The 20,458-nt window shown below is 34.4% G+C and overlaps 2 protein-coding genes across 2 annotated transcripts; one reads left to right on the forward strand and one right to left on the reverse strand.

Moving 5' to 3' along the window:
- Positions 1-5,379: 5,379 nt before the first annotated feature.
- LOC138335980 (carbohydrate sulfotransferase 1-like) lies at positions 5,380-9,336 on the forward strand. The gene is made up of 3 exons (XM_069285207.1): positions 5,380-5,927; positions 6,262-6,502; positions 7,917-9,336. Exons 1-3 carry the CDS (start codon positions 5,810-5,812, stop codon positions 8,737-8,739), a joined length of 1,182 nt encoding a protein of 393 aa, XP_069141308.1. The 5' UTR covers positions 5,380-5,809; the 3' UTR covers positions 8,740-9,336.
- A 61-nt stretch (positions 9,337-9,397) lies between these two features.
- On the reverse strand, positions 9,398-16,798 carry LOC138335979 (uncharacterized). The gene is made up of 7 exons (XM_069285206.1): positions 16,170-16,798; positions 14,981-15,239; positions 14,292-14,485; positions 13,623-13,958; positions 12,294-13,430; positions 11,965-12,056; positions 9,398-10,732 (listed from the first exon to the last, which is right to left on the reverse strand). The coding sequence occupies exons 1-7, from the start codon at positions 16,353-16,355 to the stop codon at positions 10,459-10,461; spliced, it is 2,478 nt and encodes an 825-aa protein (XP_069141307.1). The 5' UTR covers positions 16,356-16,798; the 3' UTR covers positions 9,398-10,458.
- Between the last annotated feature and the right edge of the window lie 3,660 nt (positions 16,799-20,458).

A 20,458-nucleotide genomic window follows, 5' to 3' on the forward strand; every position in this document is an offset into this window, starting at 1 on the left:
AACCTAGTTGGTGGTTTGTTGTTTTTAAAAAGGATGTCGTTCACAGGGTAACGGTCACATCCAAAGATTTTGAAATGGTTTGTCGCTTCGTAAAGATTGCTGAAATATTGCAGCGTTGTTTCCCCTAACTAATCATTCAGGTACATTCAGCACACTGATCTATAAGCTACAGAAATACGTGAATACATGATACACAGGATCACTGAGGGTTTTTAGCTGATAGCGTTAGTACGGTTCTACATGTCAATTCACTAATTATTTCTCCACAGATAACTTAACAATAATAGCACAAATGATCATATGCAAAAAAAAATATAAAAGCAAATCAATTGATAACATGCAAGAGGGCCAAGAGATATCGTGACGTTTATCATTGGATTTACAAATCGGTCAATTTAACATGTTGGTCCAATATCTTCAGCGCTTCATGTTGAATTAACAGATGTCCAGTTGGCATTCATACTCCCCTAATTGTCAACTGAATGCAATTTAATGAATATATTTTCATTTGATAACACTTATATGATAACATCCGAAGATATTTGTATCTATAAAGAAAAAAAATCAATATCGTCAAGGACGAAACAGCCATTTTCTGTGATCGATGGCACAAAAATTATGACATCAATTGAAAATAAGCGGATAGCAGATCATGCACCCCTGAATGTCAAATGCGCTTGGTAAGTATACATATTAGGGTTTCAGTGAAAAAGTAAATATATGTATATGAATGCTATAAAGCACCGTGGTAGTCAAATAATTTCAAGATAGCCAAATATTCATTATTTTGTAATCTTGTCTGTCTAAAAAAATGAGCATTAATAAATACATTCCTATCTTAAAAATGATTATCAAAATGTCTATATCGAACAAGATATTTGATAATTGTATGTCTACATGGTAACGAACTTCAAGTTGTCGACTACCGCGTTTTCCAATCGGTGCATTATACACAACAAGAGTAAAGAGAGAGAGATACATGTTGAACTTATAAAATTCCAGAAAGGTTCATTAAGTATTAAGCTCACATGTTGAATTTGAACCACAGCAACAAGTCCATCTATTAGAATCAAGAAAGATGACTTTCTAAACATGAAATTTGAAAATTATCCTTAATACTCTCTGGCAAATACATGTAACGGTATCGAAATAAATCGATTTCGGATTGATTCCGAAATATATTATACAAAACTGGATCTACATATGAAACCCCTCCAGTACTTTCAGAGAAATAACAGAAATAAAAGACGGACGGATGACGAGCAATGGGGGAAGGCTATTTTTATAGCTCGCCAACCATTTGCTGATAGTGGGGTTTAAAAGATAAATCCAATAAAAGTATTTTGACGGGGTATCCATTGGAGTTGCATGAATGCGTAAATAACGATTACATGTACAATGCTGTAATATTCAGTTTTCGCAACTTTGGATGTGACCGTTACCCCTACAGTTCTAAGTGTGACCGATATCATTTTCATAATTTCTAATTAAGAACCGTCTATGTTTCTCCACAAGCAGATATAATGAATGAAAATATTTTCTTTCAACAGTCATATATTACATATTAGTAAACGGGACAGTTTTGTGGCAGCAAAATCTATTTATTTACAACTTTTAACGTTTTAAGTGAATAAAATGTGACCGATATCCCTGCTGTCGAAAAATATTGTGTCGAGGTGTTTGCATTATCTGAGCTAGTTTGACCATATTTAATAGCTCCACAGAATCTCTAACAACACACTGTCTTTGACGCACGATAGGTTTAAAAGATGCATTGCTTGTATGTCATAATTTCAGCCGATTTTCATCTTGAAGCGGGCGTTTTTTCAATGTTTTTGTGTGCCCGATATCCCTTCCGGTGACGTAGGTTGTCCCCATTGTATTTGTTGATCAAATATTAATCAAAAATCAAGTTTTTCATAAACATTATACACGTATAAAACACTTAAATTATCTTGGAGTTATATTTAGATAAGTGAACTTAGTCCACAAAATGGGCGAAGGTCGTTTACACCATGGTGTCAAATATTCGGAAAAGAGTTATCATTCCTACCTCATTTTATTCCATTTGTGATATCCTTTAGCTAAAAAGATATGATTAAAAGTATTTGAATGTCCGCTACAAAGAGTACGAATCATTTTCAGAACGGCTATTAGTAATGTGTCTGTGTAGCTCATATGGTTGGTGCGTTGGCACTATGTGCTAAAGGTTCGGAGTTCGAATGATCACGAGGTCTGCTTTTTATTTTAATTTTTTTATTTTTTTTTTTAAAATTTTGTCATGTCAAATAGATATTAAGAAATGTATGTCAAATCAAATAAATGTACTCAAAGACAAGTGTATGAAATAAAAAAAATAATAACCGTATTTTAAAGATGTCCTTATAATAAACGAAAAAATGTAAATTGTAGACAATGTGTCACGTCAACTTTGGTAATACAATGTACAAAAATACTTTAATTTCACATGGAAATATATATCTAGTAAGTGTACCTGAGTTTGCCGTTTATTATGCGATAGGTCATGGCAATTTATTTTGGATATAGGAGATTCAAAATACGTCATATGACATTTTACCTATAGTGTATTTTTTAGCCCTAGAAACAGTTGTACTCGGCCTAGACAACGGCAGGCGGAAATTGGACATTTTGGCAATCGACGGCATCGTTACATTTAGGATATAAAGTTGTGTTGTTTTACAATACATAATTTTACCAATCACATCATAAATTATATCAGGTTTACCGGGAAACTTCAGTTTTAAACAACATGAAACGTGATCACACATTCATTAAATATAGTCTGGTTTTTACTAGATGTCGTTACAATGAGCCGTTATATTTAGTACATATTACCGAGCACTGGTCAGAATTCAGAGTGGTGATTCCGGTAAAAGAGAAATCAGTTTGGATATCGAAAAGGTCATTAGGGCGTGTAATGCGACAATAAGGTACTGGTTTGGGAGCTTTGTTTCGAGTGACAACCTAGACTGGCTACGAATATCACTCTTGGTCTTAGTACAAATTTCAATCATCTGGTACATGTAAACGACGGCATCGTTATATTTCGGATGAGTTGTGTGACCTGGTGGTGTAAGACAAATATTATTTACGGATCAAAACATTTAATTTGAAAACGTGATAAGAGACATGCAAATTAAAACCCACCTGATTCTTGGATTTCAGAAATGCTTTATAGCTAAATTACCCAAGTGTGTATGGTGGGGAATGTCACCAGAAATACAATTAGTCGTTATTATGCCCAAATTGCATGTCACATTTAAATGAGCAATTTGCATATGTAAATGACCAGTAAATTTCATTTTCATTTATCGATCACAATGATAATAAAAAAACCCATATCGAGTAAATAGGCCGTTGAAAAACGATCCTTTCTTCAATTCGCCTTGTATATATAACCCTGAGATAGATTTTAAAAAATAAAGGAATTCCTATGGATACTAACTGGAGAAATAATGAGAAAAAGTCGAAGTTGGACATGCTGTTAATAGGCAATGTTTGATAAACACATTTCATATTAAGAAAAAAGATATCATGAATAGTATATCATTGATCAATGCAGCAGGTTCAAATATGGCTATCATTCTAAGTCTCCTGAATTAAAGAGGAAGCTAAATAATTATCTTGCTTTATATATATATTACATATTATCAGAGTTTAACGGGACTCTTGAGTTTTTTAAACTAAAATAAAAAACTAAAATCCTTTTTTGATCATATAGCACATCGGAGGATAAACGTATAGCATGACACATTTTATTAAGTGTAACAAAAAGAACTTAAACCCTGTTCTCCAAAAGCGGTTCTCAAATGCTTTGGTATCGAAAAATGAGAAAAAACGTGTTTGATAAATTATTTTAATTCAATGTCCGCTAAAAAGAACATGTATCACTATCAGAACGGTTATTTGTAACGTGTCTGTGTAGCTCAGATGGTTGGGGCTTTGGCTCTATTTGCTAAGGCGGAAAGTGAAAAGTTGTGTTGTTTTACAATACACAATCTTATCATTTACATCATCCATTGTTTCAGGTTTACCGGGAAACTTTAGTTTTAAACAACATAAAACGTGATCACACATTCATAGAATATTGTCTGATTTTTACAAGATGTCGTTTTAATGAACCGTTATATCTAGTATATATCACCGAGCACTGGTCAGAATTCACAGTGGTGATACCGTTCACAGAGAAGTCAGTTTGGATATCGAAAAGGTGATAAGGGCTTCTAATAGGATAGTAAGGTACTGGTTTGGGAGCTTTGTTTCGTGCGACAGTCTAGACTTTTTTAACTTTCATAAAAAAAATTCAAATATTTAAAATAAAAACGACACAGGACATACCCATTTGGCGCCTGGTTGAACTGGACAACTGGTAACCCTGGTAATGTGCAATTACCCCACGAACTAAAATGTACAACATATACTTTTGAGTTTTCAGAAGTGCTTTATAGCTAAAATACCCAAGTGTGTATGGTGGGGGAGATGTCACCAGAAGTAAAATTAGTCGTTATTATGCCCATATTGTATGTCACTTTAATATTAGCAATTTACATATTGAATAGTGACCATATTTTTGCGATTTCCCATAATACGCAAAAATGTGTCGCACGCGAAAACTAGTTGTTTACAGCATTATCGAATGTCATAGGTCATATTACAACAACTTAAACTCTAATGTGATGACATTGAATTTCGTAGGAAATAATTAGACTAAGTTCCGTATCACTTGCATTCATTGCTGACACAAATTAAGGAGTGATTTTGAACCTCTGTATAGTTTCTAGTGCCAAAATGCCCAAGATATAATAATTTGAAACTCAACAATGATACAAGATTATAAAAACAAAATAGAATTAAAATTTCCAAAACAAAATAGAATTAAAATTTCCACCCAAATGTATCTTATCATAATCTCAAAATCTGCATTAATTATTTATGCTACTTTGTAGAAATAAGTGTATTTGATTTAACGGACATGCTAAATTGAGATGAACAACTGCTCTCGATATCGGTTGACAAAAATACATACTACATTATATTGTATGTATAGTAAGATACAAATATTTACATTTAAGACAAACTTACATATTGCAAGGACAAAAGGAGACGTCAAGCTACATGTGCATTGCAAATATTCATCATATAATTTAGATAAGGAATGATTAAAAACAATGCAGTAAATATAGACTTCACAGAGGTAGTCAGTTCGAAATCTATAATACCCGACCCCTTTTATTGAACTTAACAAAATCATTCTTTCTACGTACAAAAACCACTCGGTATCTGTCGTTTAAACCTTGATCACTGCTGATAGGCATATCTAAGGACCGTTACAGATCACTGATATAGGTCAGGCGACTCGCAAGGTATACAATATCGATACAAAATCGATACAACACGATATAACACGACAGAACCATGCTAGTCCCGCAATGTACTTGTACGTGTACTTAGTGTAAAGCTGCCAAGTGTTCAGTGAAATAAGCTTACTGACTGAAGATAGTTCTTTGAATTGTTGTTTTTGAATTTTCGCATTCTGATGGAGGAGGTGCACGAATCTGAGACAATTTTAGTGGACAATATACTAGAGTAAATTGAATTCACCTTTATAAACTAAAAGAGGATTTAGGATTTAGATTTTTACAAGTGTCTGTCGCTGAATGAAACATTACTGGTTATTAGGATGTATTTTCACATCAGCTGATGGTCAACTGATTTTAGGATTAACGTGCTACTCTATGGTCTGACAGAATAAGTGACCTATTGCAGGGCAATATTGACCAGTACAACAATGAAACGACCACGGAATGTACACGTGGTATTTTGGACGATATTCATTATATTACCTATTATTTTCATATTTACACGCTCCATTGAGTTGTTGAATAATCCAACGCACTACAAAACCCGTAAGTATCCACACGTTTTACAAACATACAATCCTGTTCTGTTAAATTATTACATTGTTGATTAAACAATAAGTATATTCTTACCATTAAATATGAATAAATATAAATTTTTACATGAAATAAATTAATATGGATTACAATAGTATATATGCAATAAATCACTGTGGATTTCTTTATCATTTTTATGAAGTTCACGAGATCGCTGAGTCACATTTAAGTTCATTTGAACATAAGAATGAGTGTATTTCCCCATTACATGTGTAAATAACATTTTAAAATCATATCATATTACATCGACTGGTAGACATTCCATTGTATTGTTTTGTTGTTTTAGGAAAACATCCGCAGCTCACGGATATTACTAATATAACCGTACCTACCCAATCACTGCGGCAACAAAAACGGGAATCTGATATCATGATAGTCGGGTACATCCGCGGAGGATCAACATTCTTAGGAGAGCTGATGGGGGTACGGGAGGGCAGCTTTTACCTGTACGAACCCTTGTACGGACTTAGCAAACTAGGTTACTTTAAACCTGGATATCATTGTAACACCATGGATACCTACTGTAGGTAAGATCAGATCATATCTGGGGACACAAGAAAAGAATAAGAAAGAACCAAGCAGATGCTTGAAAAAAAATGTTCACTACTACCCCGTTGGGTTTAAGGATATACCTTTGTCTATGCTATGTAGATTAGTCTGCACACAGGCATTATTGCCTGTCGCTAGAAATAATTCACAAAAAAACCAGAGCATTTATCTTATGAAATTGATTCATTACATTGTTTCCTCATGTGTTTCATTTTACATCCATCGAAATATTCACAAGTATATGTACAGAAGTACTGAGAATCCCCTACTAACTGCACATATATTTCATATACTCCCGTTTCTTTTGTTAAGTTTTTGTTTTGCCAATTCGGTATGGTATTGCATGCGCGCTATAAAGAACATTTATACAAACAGGAACGGGGTTGCTATTATTTTCTTTGTGATAGAATAGCTGATTATATGATAAAAGCTTTCTAGTTGAATGAATTTATATTTCAATACAATCTACATGTAGCTGTCATTTTGCACCGGGTATTACGTTAATTATGTCCCTCTCAAATTGAAAAGAACATTTTATTACTCAAAAGGTTGTTTATCTCATTATAAAGAAATATAATACTCGTTTCCCTACAAACCGGATGTACATGTTTATACATATGTATAATACACATTAACAGAAAAGGAATACAGAGGTGCAGTCAAAAATGTCCTATTATACAAACATGTATGTGTTGGAATTTTATTGAGGTCACGCCGACGCGAGAATGCTAAGCCAATAGAATTATAAAAAGGAAGTTTTCTCTTGTTATACAAAAATGTTGACTTTTGTAAAGAAACAAGGATTCGTAATTATTTCTTTTGATGGATATGATATTATGAGAATTAGAAATATCCCCATGGAGATGATTCGTTGACTAGAGTTGTCAATTAAGTACATCAAAAAATGATATTTAAAATTTTCTAGTTAGGGGATTATTTTCATTTTGATAAATAGGGTTTTTTGGTTAAAGTATCATCTGAATGCAAGCTTACTGAGATCTTGCAGGTTTAAGACAGAGCAAAATCGTGTTTAAGAAAATGTGTAAACGTCCATCTTAATTAACCGTTTAAGTTTCAAATGAAAACATGTAATGAAATATGTGCCATAATGTAACAACGATGCCAATGTATTATTAGCATGTAGTAGGGTTGATGATAGTTAACATATAATATATAGGATTAATGGCATTTTCATAGGTCTTCAATTTTTCATTTTTTATCTCCTGATTTGATTTTGAAGCCTATTGTCAGGCCTATGACAATAGTCTGTATTATTTTCCATAGACATAAATATTCCACGGTTCAAAGTTTGTTTAGTTGATTTCGTATGGTTATTTCAAAACATCATATTCACAAACTATTTATTTATTTATTTATTTATTGTCTTTCTAGTGAGGCTGTGAATATGGACATGCATGCATTGGGGTTCCTCAAGTCCATATACAGTTGTGACTTCCGGTTAATGGATGGCAAAATATCATTGTGGAGTTTTGCCAAGGGACGAGGGGACTTTAATTGGACAAAGTCACTAACGGACTGTGATGGACAACTCAAGAACTGTTTCAACAAACAGATTCTCCGGTGTAATAATGCCACTTCTATTGTTACAAAGGTTGTCAGGGTAACCGTAGGGTTAGTTGGAAGGATGCTGAGTAAGTTTCCAAATCTCAAAATCATACATTTAATGAGAGATCCGCGAGCTGTTATCAATTCCAGGATGGAAATCTGGCCTTCTAATACGAAGAACACCTTGGAGACTGCAAGAAGTATTTGTCGTAAAATGAAGGAAGACTTGATGGAATCTAAACGTTTAGAAGCACAGAATCCTAACAGAGTGCGGACGGTATTTTATGAGGATTTGGCAATGGACCCCATCAATGTCACAAAAGATTTGTACAAATTTGCAAATTATGAATTCAGTTCAGGAGACGAAATACGGATTCGTAATATGACTGGGTCTAACTTAATTATAGAAAAAGCCAAACAGAAATGGAGCTTGTTCAAGCAAAGTTCTGCTGATACTGCCAGCAAATGGAGGCAGACAATCCCGCCTTCCGTCTCGTTTCTGACCTCAATGGGATGTTCAGTAGTATACGATATAGCTCAATATCCAGAATTGAAGACGAAGAAGGATTTACGGAACTCAAGCATACCTCTTAGGCTTCCTAAAACCAGATATTCTCTGTTATATGACTATCTTGCTCAAAATGTTTAGCAGCTGTAACCTACCTGAACATTGCTAGAATGTCAGATGTTAGTGTGCACAGAATGAACTGGTTTTCAATTAAACTGATTTTTTTTTATAAAGAGATGTGTTGAATATCGCGGTATCTTCTTTAATTCGAAGATTATGCAAAATGGAATAAACTAGAAATGAAATGACTGAAGCATATTTTGTAGTGCCAGTTATAAGTAACACCGATTGATACAATACATTAACATTAGATTGTTGTTTATCGCGTGAATCGCCTAACGATTGTTGGGTAAAGGATACAACATGATATATTACTTGTACCTTCCGTACTGATAACCAATAATAAATGTCTAGGACTTGAACTGCTCAGGTATCTGAATTATATGTCTCCTTCACTTGGTTACGATTTTAATAACTAGTATATGTTATATGCTTAAACAAAACGGCAGACATAAATGAGAAAATCAGCTAAATTATCAAACTTAGACAAATGATGATGATACGTTTACAACACACATCTCACAGGACACATGGGTTATATGGTAACAAATAAATTTATTTTTAAGCAATATTATAAATAAATAAACAAGATTTAGTATTTGTAACATAATTTGTAAGTATAACAATAAATATCATAGATGTAAAGACAAACATATGTATATCTATATTGTCTTATATAGATTTCACGACTAACAAAATGTAAATGCCTCATGTTATTTCATTAATAAAATATCAAAGACGTTACGTTTAAAACATGATTAATATACACAGTATATAGAGGTTACACAACGAGTGGCTGTTGGATATGGAATTTATTCCACACGAGTGAGTTATTTTTTAAAAGTTACAAAAGACACGAGCTTTAGCGAGTGTCTTTTGTAACTTTTAAAAAATAACTTACGAGTGTGGAATAAATTCCATATCCAACACCCACGAGTCGTGTGACCTGTTTCTACCACAATAATATCCGATTTTAATCGATTGAAATGCGTGGAGAAGATAAGTACGCAATCCAACAGCAGTTTTGGCGCTAAGCGGCGATCGCAGCATAGCATGACGTCACTCGATTATTGATGACGTTGAAAAATGATGACACGACACTCAGAAAGACGTAGTTCGGTCAAAGTTCATCGTGTCAGCCAATCAGAATGCGTACAGAGTTTATACCACGTGTGGTATAAACAAATTGTTAATCAACAGCTGCATAGTTTATTTGATACCCTGAGAGTTGAATAACACTGGCTATTGTGGTAGAAAGCTTTATAATCAATTGCATTGTATCAAGTATACCCAGGATAGTGGGTATATAACAGTTTAACATCAGCCCTAGATCAGGTTACTAGAAATAAGGTCACCATCCGGAATTGTATCACAGCTAACACACATACCATTATAACAAAACATTCGATGATGTCGTGGTATCTAAATTGTTGGCGAAACTTTTCTTACACACATTTCCTTTTAAAGTTACATCGTGTTAAAATGTATAGAGTATATGACATCCTTCTTGAAAAGACAAATACGATATATTATGATAATTCATCACCTTTTACGCCAACTTAGTCTATATTGTAGTAGTACGCTGTTCAAATGTCCGATACTTGTATGGGATTGATGTTCACTCGGAAAATCGGGCTGACCACTTTAACACGTCTTGGAAGAGGGATCATTTAGATTTGGTTTTGAAAATTCCAAGAACAATGGGGTTCTTCTACAAGTTCATTTAATATTCCACTTCTTTTAAACACTTGTACGCCCCCTTGGCTGGGTAACCGGGTGAAGTAACTCAACATGCGATAGCCGCGCCATCTGACGGCTTCCCCTGGTGTTTTGTTGCTGAAGGAAGCTCCTAGATTTGCCTCCCTGGAGGGACTGTGGCTTGAGACCATTGTGTTTGTAATGGTAGAGAAGTTTGTCAAGGTCTGGAAATGTCTCGCCTTTGAAAATGAAGTATGATAACTCCCCGTTCTCTTGTGTCATGTATATTGCATAATGTATCAGTTTCCTTAGGTGACTGAAAGTAGAAAGCAAAAGGTAAAAACACAGATTAAAAACGAATGATGCTTCCGCTGTTTATATAAAATGCACTCTGATTTTGTGTTTGATATATCTCCATAAAATAAGAATATATTAAAGCTAATCCTTAAACCAAGAAAACGCATAAATTCCATTGCATTATCTATGTTTTCTTATTTATTCCTTCCTGGTTTTATCAGCATTTCTGTAATTGTCACTGAACAGTATTTAATTATGATGAATATTGTCCTATTATAACATCTAAAGACTGCCTAGTTAAAGAGCCGGTAAACCCGGCGGAAAATCACCGACCTGACGGTCAGTGCAATACAACTGTTCAATTTTGAAAATTAACTTGAAACCCAGAATTGGAGTGTTATAAGTAATATAGAAGAACACCTTAAATACTAGGTCACCGCGTTACTGTGATAAACAGGACTATCCTTGTTGTGGTTGGTAGTCTTCTTATTGACAGTGCTCGTCTCTATTACTTTACATAGAATCACAGGTTATGTAATATTCAGAGAAAAAGGAAAGGGCTTATATACGTCTTGTAAGTTTCCAGAAATTCACTCAAGCATATCACTATAATCCTAGTTCCGGTCTATTATCAAAACAAACTTTTTTTTCAAATGAGTTCATCTGTCAACCTGACACCTTCTAAGAATTCCTTCACAAAAACTCTTAGTATGTCAAATTTAAATATCAAAGAAACAGAATTTAACAAAGCATGACAATTTATTGGTTCGAGCCCTATCCGGACCTCGAACTCACGATCTACGGCACCCAATCGCCTAGCCAAACATATCTGCGCCTTCTACCACTGCGCCACATCTACGTCCCGTATAAATTATGTCAAATTTATAAATACTTGGGGCATCTTCATAGATATAAACGTATTTAACTTCAGGTAACTATGAATATTTAATATAAAGCTTACTGAAATAGTCACTAAGTATACCTTATAGTGATAAATATGTGTACCTGTAAGTTACTACAAACCCACAAATTACTGCCTCAAAACTAACATTGATCAGTCTCGCAATATGTTTTTGCTGAGTAATGTCTAGCACACTAATTTGTATTGCTATCTACATAATAAACATAGAATATTTGTCCACGAGCACAGATGATCAGCTTTAAAACATATTTAGTAATAATAAAATAATACATAGGAAACTACAATGTTTTCAAACCGAAAACACATTATTTGTAACTATAGCAACCTACCTGACAGTGAGCACAAGCGTCTTTGTGGAGGTCATGTACCACAATAGGTAATGTCCGTCAACATTAATGTAGCGTCGCATCTTGTTCTCCACCTGACGAATAAACATATCTGAACTTTTAACCTCGATTGATAATTGTGAAATACATGTATGAACATTTTGTAAATTGTGAAGATAGTTATAAATATTACATTTACAATTTAATGTTGAATGATTATTTCGTTTGTCAGATTTATATGTATAATTGATAAACAAAACATAACAAAGTTATCAGATGAAGTTACTTTAACATTGGAAATGTTTCCAATAGCATACCTTGGTACTACTCACCGTATTTTCATTTCCCCGTGGACTCCATTCTGGGTACCTCCATAACGCCTTATTAAGATGAATGAACTTAGACTCCGCTCCCCCGGACTTGCTAGGGTATGGTGTTGGCCTGTTGTTACGTGGGGGTAGCGTTGGAGGAGTATCGTGACGACTGGATGAAATCCGAGGACATCTTTCAGTGTTGTTGTCTTGTGTTGGAGATACCGTTTCCATCATCTGTGTTAACCTAGCAGGAGTATTGTCTCTGTGATCTGGCATTGTGTTAGTGTTCTCAGCGCTGAACTCAGACGTGACTGTATCTTCTCTGTCCTTACCCGCAATAGTAATATCCATATTTGATGTCCTATATTGCTTCTGCACAGATCCTCTAGACGCTGCCTTCTGTTGCATATCTATATATGAAGACAACATTCCACGACTTTTGAAACCGTCCTCCGAGTTATCACAGTGTTCTATGGGACTTCTGTGGTGAGGACTGAACACGTCACCAATTGTACCAAGATTATGCCCAGGTATTGCATGTACGTTATCAAAAGTGAATGGTCCTACATTAGTTTCTCGGTAAGTCATAGTTTCTCTGTTCAGTCGTTGGTAGCAGCCGGCCGAATCGGAAATAGAACGATTCATTTCCCGCGGCCGGACCGCCAACATGTTTTCAGTGTCATTTTCAACAGTGATATTTTCTGTGACCACTCGCACTAACTTACAGTGCGTCTGACTGTGGTACGGTGCCTTCAGGAATGTCTGTTCTTGGTCGTCTACAAACTCGCTGCAATGCTTTGGTGACACGGCCCGGTCATTACTTGTATATCCTGAAGTGTCCTCCGACGATGTCTTGCCGGTCTCTGAATCATAATTACCTAACCGTTTCACATCATCAACATCCATATCGGTGGTAGATGATACAACATTCTCGTTATCAGAATCGGCACTAAGCTTTCTCTTGGTAGTCTCAAATTCTTGTTTTGTCATGAAACACCGACCGTCTGCCCTATGCGGAGCGAGTACGGATTGTTCACTTCCTGTATTCCCAATCATCGACAGATCACATGTACAACTTCGGCAATGTAAACCGGACTGAATCTTTCGAAGAGTGCCATTATTAGACTCCTTACTCAGAGTCGTGTGAAATATTTTCTGAAATTAACAAAACATAATAGTCATTCTCCATTGCAATTGGCAATTTGTAAATATACTGAGATTATGCTACATATCGTATAAACTCTCATTAAGATTTTCACGAGTATCTAATGCTTTAAGATATAAATAAATATATTTCCTCCTTAACACATTAAAATTAGCTGATTTAATTTTCAAGAATGTATTTACCTGTGTGAAAGTTCTAAACTTGCCGCAATACAAGCATTCCTCTGAGACATAGTCTTTGTGGCCAGGACAGTCTTCAAGGCAGAGTTTATGATCACCGGCATGGGTGTTCGTAACAGGTGATATCTCCCCTTCACAATAGTCTCCTAAAATATTTCTTTCTCCATTGTTGAAATCTTTGTCCGGATAGACGTTTTTATGGTGTCCTTTCAACTGATGGTTAGGCTCGGACAGATTGTTCTGTCGTCCCTGGTTTTCGTAAATAGAGCATTCTGGGTAGGATACCATCGATGTCTCTTTCGATGAACGCTTCGTTCTACGTACGGACAGGTGCATACCCTGAAATATAAAAGTAACTGATGTCATTTTATTCAACATTTAAAATGATATTACTATACACCTCAAAGGTAAATCCATGCCCATCATTGAATGATTATTTTCTGTTCTATGGATATTCTTATTTTGTACTTAAAGAAATTCTAATATCAACTAACAAATCGTCGACATTTTACTATTATTTTTATTATTTATTTAATGATAAATCGCACTGATCAAACCCTTTTACTAAAAGGAACGAACATCTGAAACTGAACAAAGATTCCAACGGGACAGAAAAACAATCTAAGCGAATCAACTGGTATATAAATATAAAGTGATTTAAAGCTATATTACTTTAAAGCGGTGTGCCCTGTCCATCCATGAGGCGCATATCTGGTAATCCTGCAGCTCACCGCCGAACACATTCTCCAGGCTATCCTTGAGTGTCGCTTGGCAACGTGTGGGCACAGTTAGGAAATATGGTTTGACTGTGTTAGATGGGTTGGTCTCATCTGTTATCTTCAGATGGAGCTTCATTGAGAGCAAGTCTTAAAAAGAAATGTAAAATGCATTTAATAATGACCCTTAGTACCAGCGATATTCCCATAGAGTGTGTCTGAATAACGATTGAGTAGGAGTTGGTTGATAAAACACCACGCACTAAAAATAAATAAGTTACATTGCTGATTTTTGTTTTACAAAGAGCATTTCGCATTTGTTTATAGCCTCTTTGTATCTTAGATTATTGGTGTAAGAAGGTTAATCGTTGTAATCTCCATTTAACAAAAATCTTTGATACATGTCTGAAAGTCATTTCAAGGAGAAAAGACAATTATATTCACAGCCAGATAGTTTTTACACAGATAATTATGTAGAATCTTGTCGTTTTTAACCACAAGAAAGTTTACTTATCATGTAAATGGTCATTATACAGATATGATCCCTTAGGAGGTTTTGTAATAATTACCGAACCAAAAATAAGCTAATCGTACAGGTATTCTAAACCTCACGCATTGTGTAAGATATGATGTACATGCACATACTTTTCACTTCTTGTTCCAAAAACACAACACAGTCTAGACGACCGCATTGTTTCAAAGATTCCAGCAGAACGTAGATAGATCGACCTCGTTCCTGTTTCGTCCAGTCACGTAGTACTAGGTAGCCCGGTGGTTTGTATTCGGCAGCAGATTGGTGGTCAAACTCGTCAATCTTGTCCCTAGCATAGCCCAGAACTTCAGCAAGGCTTGCCCAGTTTCCTCTCGTCGTGTTCTGCAGCTTTAGTGAGAGTTGATACAATACCTAGGTAAAACAGAGCGACATTATTAAACGGTTGTTCGTGCAAAACAGAGCGTTTGGAAAAAAATTAGTTTGTGATTAGAATAAGTCATGCCTTTTGCACCATAGACTCTTTCTTTTTTTTCTAATTTTAATAAAAGTAAGTGATACATTGATTGTCATGAGTCATGCAATCAGAATTGTGATTCCTGCATACATATAATGAATTAAAAAACAACAATACAGGTTTGTTCAGTTAATTGTCCCAAAAAGGAAAGCTGATACAATATTAACTTGTAAAGAGACTTCCTGTTTCGGACGATACATTTTTTCAGTTTCTATTTTACAACTGTAAACTTTTGTTTCTATGATATGTTGACAACTATTTCGGTTTTGGTTAATATCATGCAATATTTCTCTTGTAGGAATATAAATCATTTGGGCGTTTCTTTACATTTAATCAAATCTAATTAAGTTATTCCTTGTGTGCTTACGTGATGATAATTATGCGGTATTATAATTAATTAGTGGAATTCCCTTAGTGTATTCAATGCTGGTGTAATTCAGGTCTTGTTTATGTATTGGCAAAGTGCCAATAGAATTAGAGCAAGGACTTATCATGAAATGGTTTAAGAAGAAGAAAAGTTAATATCCAGGACAAAAACAAAAAATAAAAGATTCAATGAAGCAACATAAATTCTACAAATAGTTTATCACTTTAACCAACGTAAACTGTATACTAAACAACGATTATAAGGTGTCATTTTTAAAAATAGATATCAGATACAATGTATCTGGTGTGTTATAGAGGAAAATGCAACAAGATGGATGTTATATAACTGATTAAATTAAAATAAATTAAAGATAAGTATAGTATGATTTACTGGTAGTAAGGCTTGTAGTGTAAAACACGAAAAGTAAATTGGATACATTTCAAGTCCCTTGTACCCTTACCTCACGAGATAACTCCTTGGCCGGTCTGTGCAACTCCTCATAGGTCACTTGTCCGAAGTTCAGACCACTACCAGCCAGCTGACCAACAGAGACTTGTCCTAGACCAAGCTGACCCGAATGGCCAACGTTATGTATCAAAGCATCCATGGCAGAATCTTCTGTCGGTGTCCTTTCATTCAATAACATGCACTTTGATCAAAACGTATTTCCTTGTCCAGTAGTGTAAGTTAGGTATCTTACTAGGTCATGCTCAGTATTCACAGTCATCCGTCAGATTGTAATATCAGCCCCTTAGTCTCCAGTAGCTGCATTAATTAGTATTATACAATCAAAACTCACAAAGTAAAACCATAAACACCTTCAATCTAAACAAGGCGTGATTTTGATCTCAAATCCTCGCAGATGTTGACGTTTACAGATTCAGACACCAATCCGCATGACCTAGTTCGCTTGTACATTTTTATATAAATGTCCAACATATAAGCTCACAGTCAATACAGAGGATGTCGTACTAATAATACACACTCGTGACAGTTAGAAGCTCCTCAGGTGGCTAATTACCCAATGACCGGTAGTAAATACATCTGTTGACGGAAAACCTTGTCTTGATGTATTTTACGGTCATCAATGACCTTGAGACTGTATTCTTATTGGTTACACGGCCCGTGACGTTGTGTTTTACTAGTATTTACCTGTCTGTTAACACACCAGGTAGAGTGTTCACTCATGCGAGTCTTCAGTGACAGTCACACATATACATTTATACATGTATTCAAGGGAGTAAATTCACTTTTACCTTCACATATGTAAAAACACCTGGTTTTCTAATATCATATACCATAACTTCATTTAATTAACATCGAAATTACGTCACAGAGTGTCATAATCGCGGCATTGTTATGAAACATTGCTGCACAGAATTGCTTAATGTTCATTATTAACATGTATATTAGTTATTAAAATTAGACAAGTTTTATACAATATGCTCTTCGCTCGCCTTCATCTTACATGTACATCTTTGCCCCCGGGGCCTTAAATACTGACACAGTAGGAGCGGTTTTACATCTGTTACTATACAAATATAGACTGCTTAGTCATGGTTCCTTATTGGTATCTAACAAAGCATATATATGTTAATTAATATAATATTTCATATCTGCTTGGGTTTTGCGTTTGAATTAATTTGACTTGGTTAACAATGAATCTAAGTAATGAAATGAGTTAAATAAAATAAATTCAAAGACATAAAAGGTGCTGAATGTACATGTCTTGGTGTATATGATACATGTAGCTACCTTTAGAAGACTGTTTATTCACAAACAGATTGATAGCTTATTGTAAATGGTTTAGTCTCATATGAAGATACGATCAGTGCCTTTAGGGGAATACCACCGTCAACGATAAACAAACTCGCCTATTATAGTTTAGTGAAGCACCTTCGGTTCGTCTGATCATTTCCTCTTCTCACCAATGCAGTTCTCCCATACGCTAATGTTGTATATTCTTACATTCCAATCAACCTTGAATTATTTCTAATGAAGTCCAAAAGGATCTAAACACTTTTACAACTTTGTTATTAAAAATAATATAATTCCAACTGGACAGAAAAAATGGAATAAGACTTTTGACTTTGACAATCGTACTTGGAATAATTTTTCAAACTTCCTTTCACTATCACTAAAAACATAAAACTTCAATGGTTTCAGTATAGAGTGAATCATCATATTCTTACTACAAACTCTCTACTTTTTAAATCTCATGTTGTCATTTCTCCATTATGTGTTCTCTGTAATTCTGAAACTGAGACTATCATACATGTGCTGTGGGAATGCCAAGATGTTCAAACCCTTCTTTATACTTTTGAAAATCTTTTAGATGCATTCGTCATTACCTTCAGTTTTAATAAAGAAACATATCTTTTTGGTCTTCTTTCACAGAATCTGGGAAATGATGGGATAGATAATGAAATTCCCATTATAATCAAACATTATATTTACAAGATGAGATGTCTGCATAACTCCTTAAGTGTAAATGCTTTAATCAACACTATCAAGGACCACTATAAAGTACAAAAATATATAACTACTAGTAAAGGTGATTCTGCTAAAGAAAGGAGGTTTGATAAGAATTGGAAGAAATGGGAAAAACTGGTAGCATTGTAAAAGGTATACATTATTTGCCCAGATTTCTTTTTTTTTAACGTCTCTTGTTCATTTATCTTCCTGACCTTGAATATTATTGCCACAACTAATCAAATTTTGCTTTTCTTGCAATGTTGAATATTTGATGTCTCATAGTTACACCCCACCTTTCTTTCTCTGTCTGTCTGTCTCTGTGTCCGTCTGTCTGTCTGTCTCTGTCTGCTTGTCTCTCTCTGTCTGCTTTTCTCTGTCTGTCTGTCTGTCTCTCCTTAGTTTTTGGTATGTTTGTTCTGTTTGTTTGCACACATAATCAATAAAGATATTTTTAAAAATAAAACTCATTCTTACATGTAAAAAGTACAGTGATTACCTCATACAATTATTTTTTATGAATGATGTCGTTGTGGGTGATATTATAAATGATGTTATGTTTGAGGATAAGAGGACATGTAATAACTTTGATTATGATATCAAAATATAGGATTTAAATTTATTGATTAATGATATTAAAATACATGTAGTAAGGATATTTTGACAATGATGATGATCATGGTAATGATGATGCGAACTGAGTGATAATGTTAGTGTGCAAAGCTGTAACTATAGTGATGCTCTTTACTGAGTGTGGTAATGGTAATCAAATATAATTTGCTACTGTGGGATATGGTGATTAATAAATGACGTTTTATATTGAGTGGGTATATGTATGATAATGATGATGATGATGACTGAGTGAATGAAGACTATGAATGATTTGTGTGCTGATGTCTGATGTAACATTAATTTACATCATGGAAACTTCTGAAAAATAAAATTATACAAAAAAAAATTCCTCTTCTCTCTTCCAATAAGTGCAATCCATTAAAATTTGGTAATTTAAGCATGGCTTGATATACGGGTACATCTTAACTCTCTAAGTACATAGGTAAGTCAATGTATTATTATTCACGTAATCGGAGCTTATCATTTATTCCCCAAACCATGTCATTAATTCATTAGACGTCAACGCTCTTTCTTAATTTCAAAATGAAAGATAGTTGCACATGTACAGATTTACTTCAAGTATATGTTTAATATCTGATGGTCAGGAAAACAAATAGTAAAGTTCCATTCAAGGTAGTTTATGGAACAAGGAACTTTTAAATACTGAATTTGACCCATATATGTCTCTGTTTACGAAATCTGACTTAGTGAGACTTCATGATAATTTAGTAAAATCAATAAAAAGCATGGCCTTGTATTAATAACACAACATCTTAAATAAAACCATGTGCAGCAATTATTTTTATTTCATTTGATACTATTAATGTAGGTTAAACAACTAGTGAATGCTGAGAAGAGTATTTATTTGTCTATTTGTCTTCATTTGAATATATCTATAGCTTTAATCAACGCATCTGCCACTCGCGTTTACTCAATCTAGGTCTTGTGCATTTAAACAATTAGACACAATGCCCACCACCGACTTCATGCTATATAATAATAATACATAGTTACATATATCTATTCTGACACCATACATAAAACATATACAGGAGTTTTAGGACTATGATAGTGTGATAATATAAACCAACTTTATAGTCGCGGCGACTTAATTTTGCTTTTTCGTGCATAATGACTTTTTCCCGATGATTCAGCTTCGCGATGGAGACATTATAAGTTCTACTTTTCCTGTATTTAAAACTTTTTGCAGAGATTTATTTTCGCGAATTCTTATCGTTCGTGAAAAACGGCGAAAATTGATTACACGTAGAAGTTGATTACTCGTAAAAATTGATTACATGCGAAAGTTTATTACACGTGAAAATTGATTACACGCGAAATTTGATTACACGTGAAAATTGATCAGACTCGAAAGTTGATTACACGTGGAAATTGATCAGACTCGAAAGTTGATTACACGTGGAAATTGATCAGACTCGAAAGTTGATTACACGTGGAAATTGATTAAACGTAATAGTTGATTACAGGCGAAAGTTAATCAAGAAAATTGATAACACACGAAAGATGATTACACGCGAAAATTGATTACATGTGAAAATTGATAACACGCGAAGATAAGTTGGTATACAGTTATAAGTGCATTCACAATATCACATTTAACAAAAGTGTAAAAAGGATTTTTTACATACACAACCGTATTAAAAA

Source organism: Argopecten irradians, chromosome 12 (assembly GCF_041381155.1).
Source record: "Argopecten irradians isolate NY chromosome 12, Ai_NY, whole genome shotgun sequence".
Classification (NCBI taxonomy): domain Eukaryota; kingdom Metazoa; phylum Mollusca; class Bivalvia; order Pectinida; family Pectinidae; genus Argopecten; species Argopecten irradians.

Excerpts from the sequence above, each read along its gene's own strand:
- LOC138335980 (XM_069285207.1), top strand. The coding sequence starts at position 5,810 with ATGAAACGACCACGGAATGTACACGTGGTATTTTGGACGATATTCATT. Across the intron at positions 5,928-6,261 it reads TCCAACGCACTACAAAACCC|GAAAACATCCGCAGCTCACG; the intron begins GTAAGTATCCAC and ends TTGTTGTTTTAG. Across the intron at positions 6,503-7,916 it reads ACCATGGATACCTACTGTAG|TGAGGCTGTGAATATGGACA; the intron begins GTAAGATCAGAT and ends TTGTCTTTCTAG.
- LOC138335979 (XM_069285206.1), bottom strand. The coding sequence starts at position 16,355 with ATGTTATTGAATGAAAGGACACCGACAGAAGATTCTGCCATGGATGCT. Across the intron at positions 15,240-16,169 it reads CCAAGGAGTTATCTCGTGAG|GTATTGTATCAACTCTCACT; the intron begins GTAAGGGTACAA and ends TGTTTTACCTAG. Across the intron at positions 13,959-14,291 it reads ACAGGGCACACCGCTTTAAA|GGTATGCACCTGTCCGTACG; the intron begins GTAATATAGCTT and ends TTTATATTTCAG.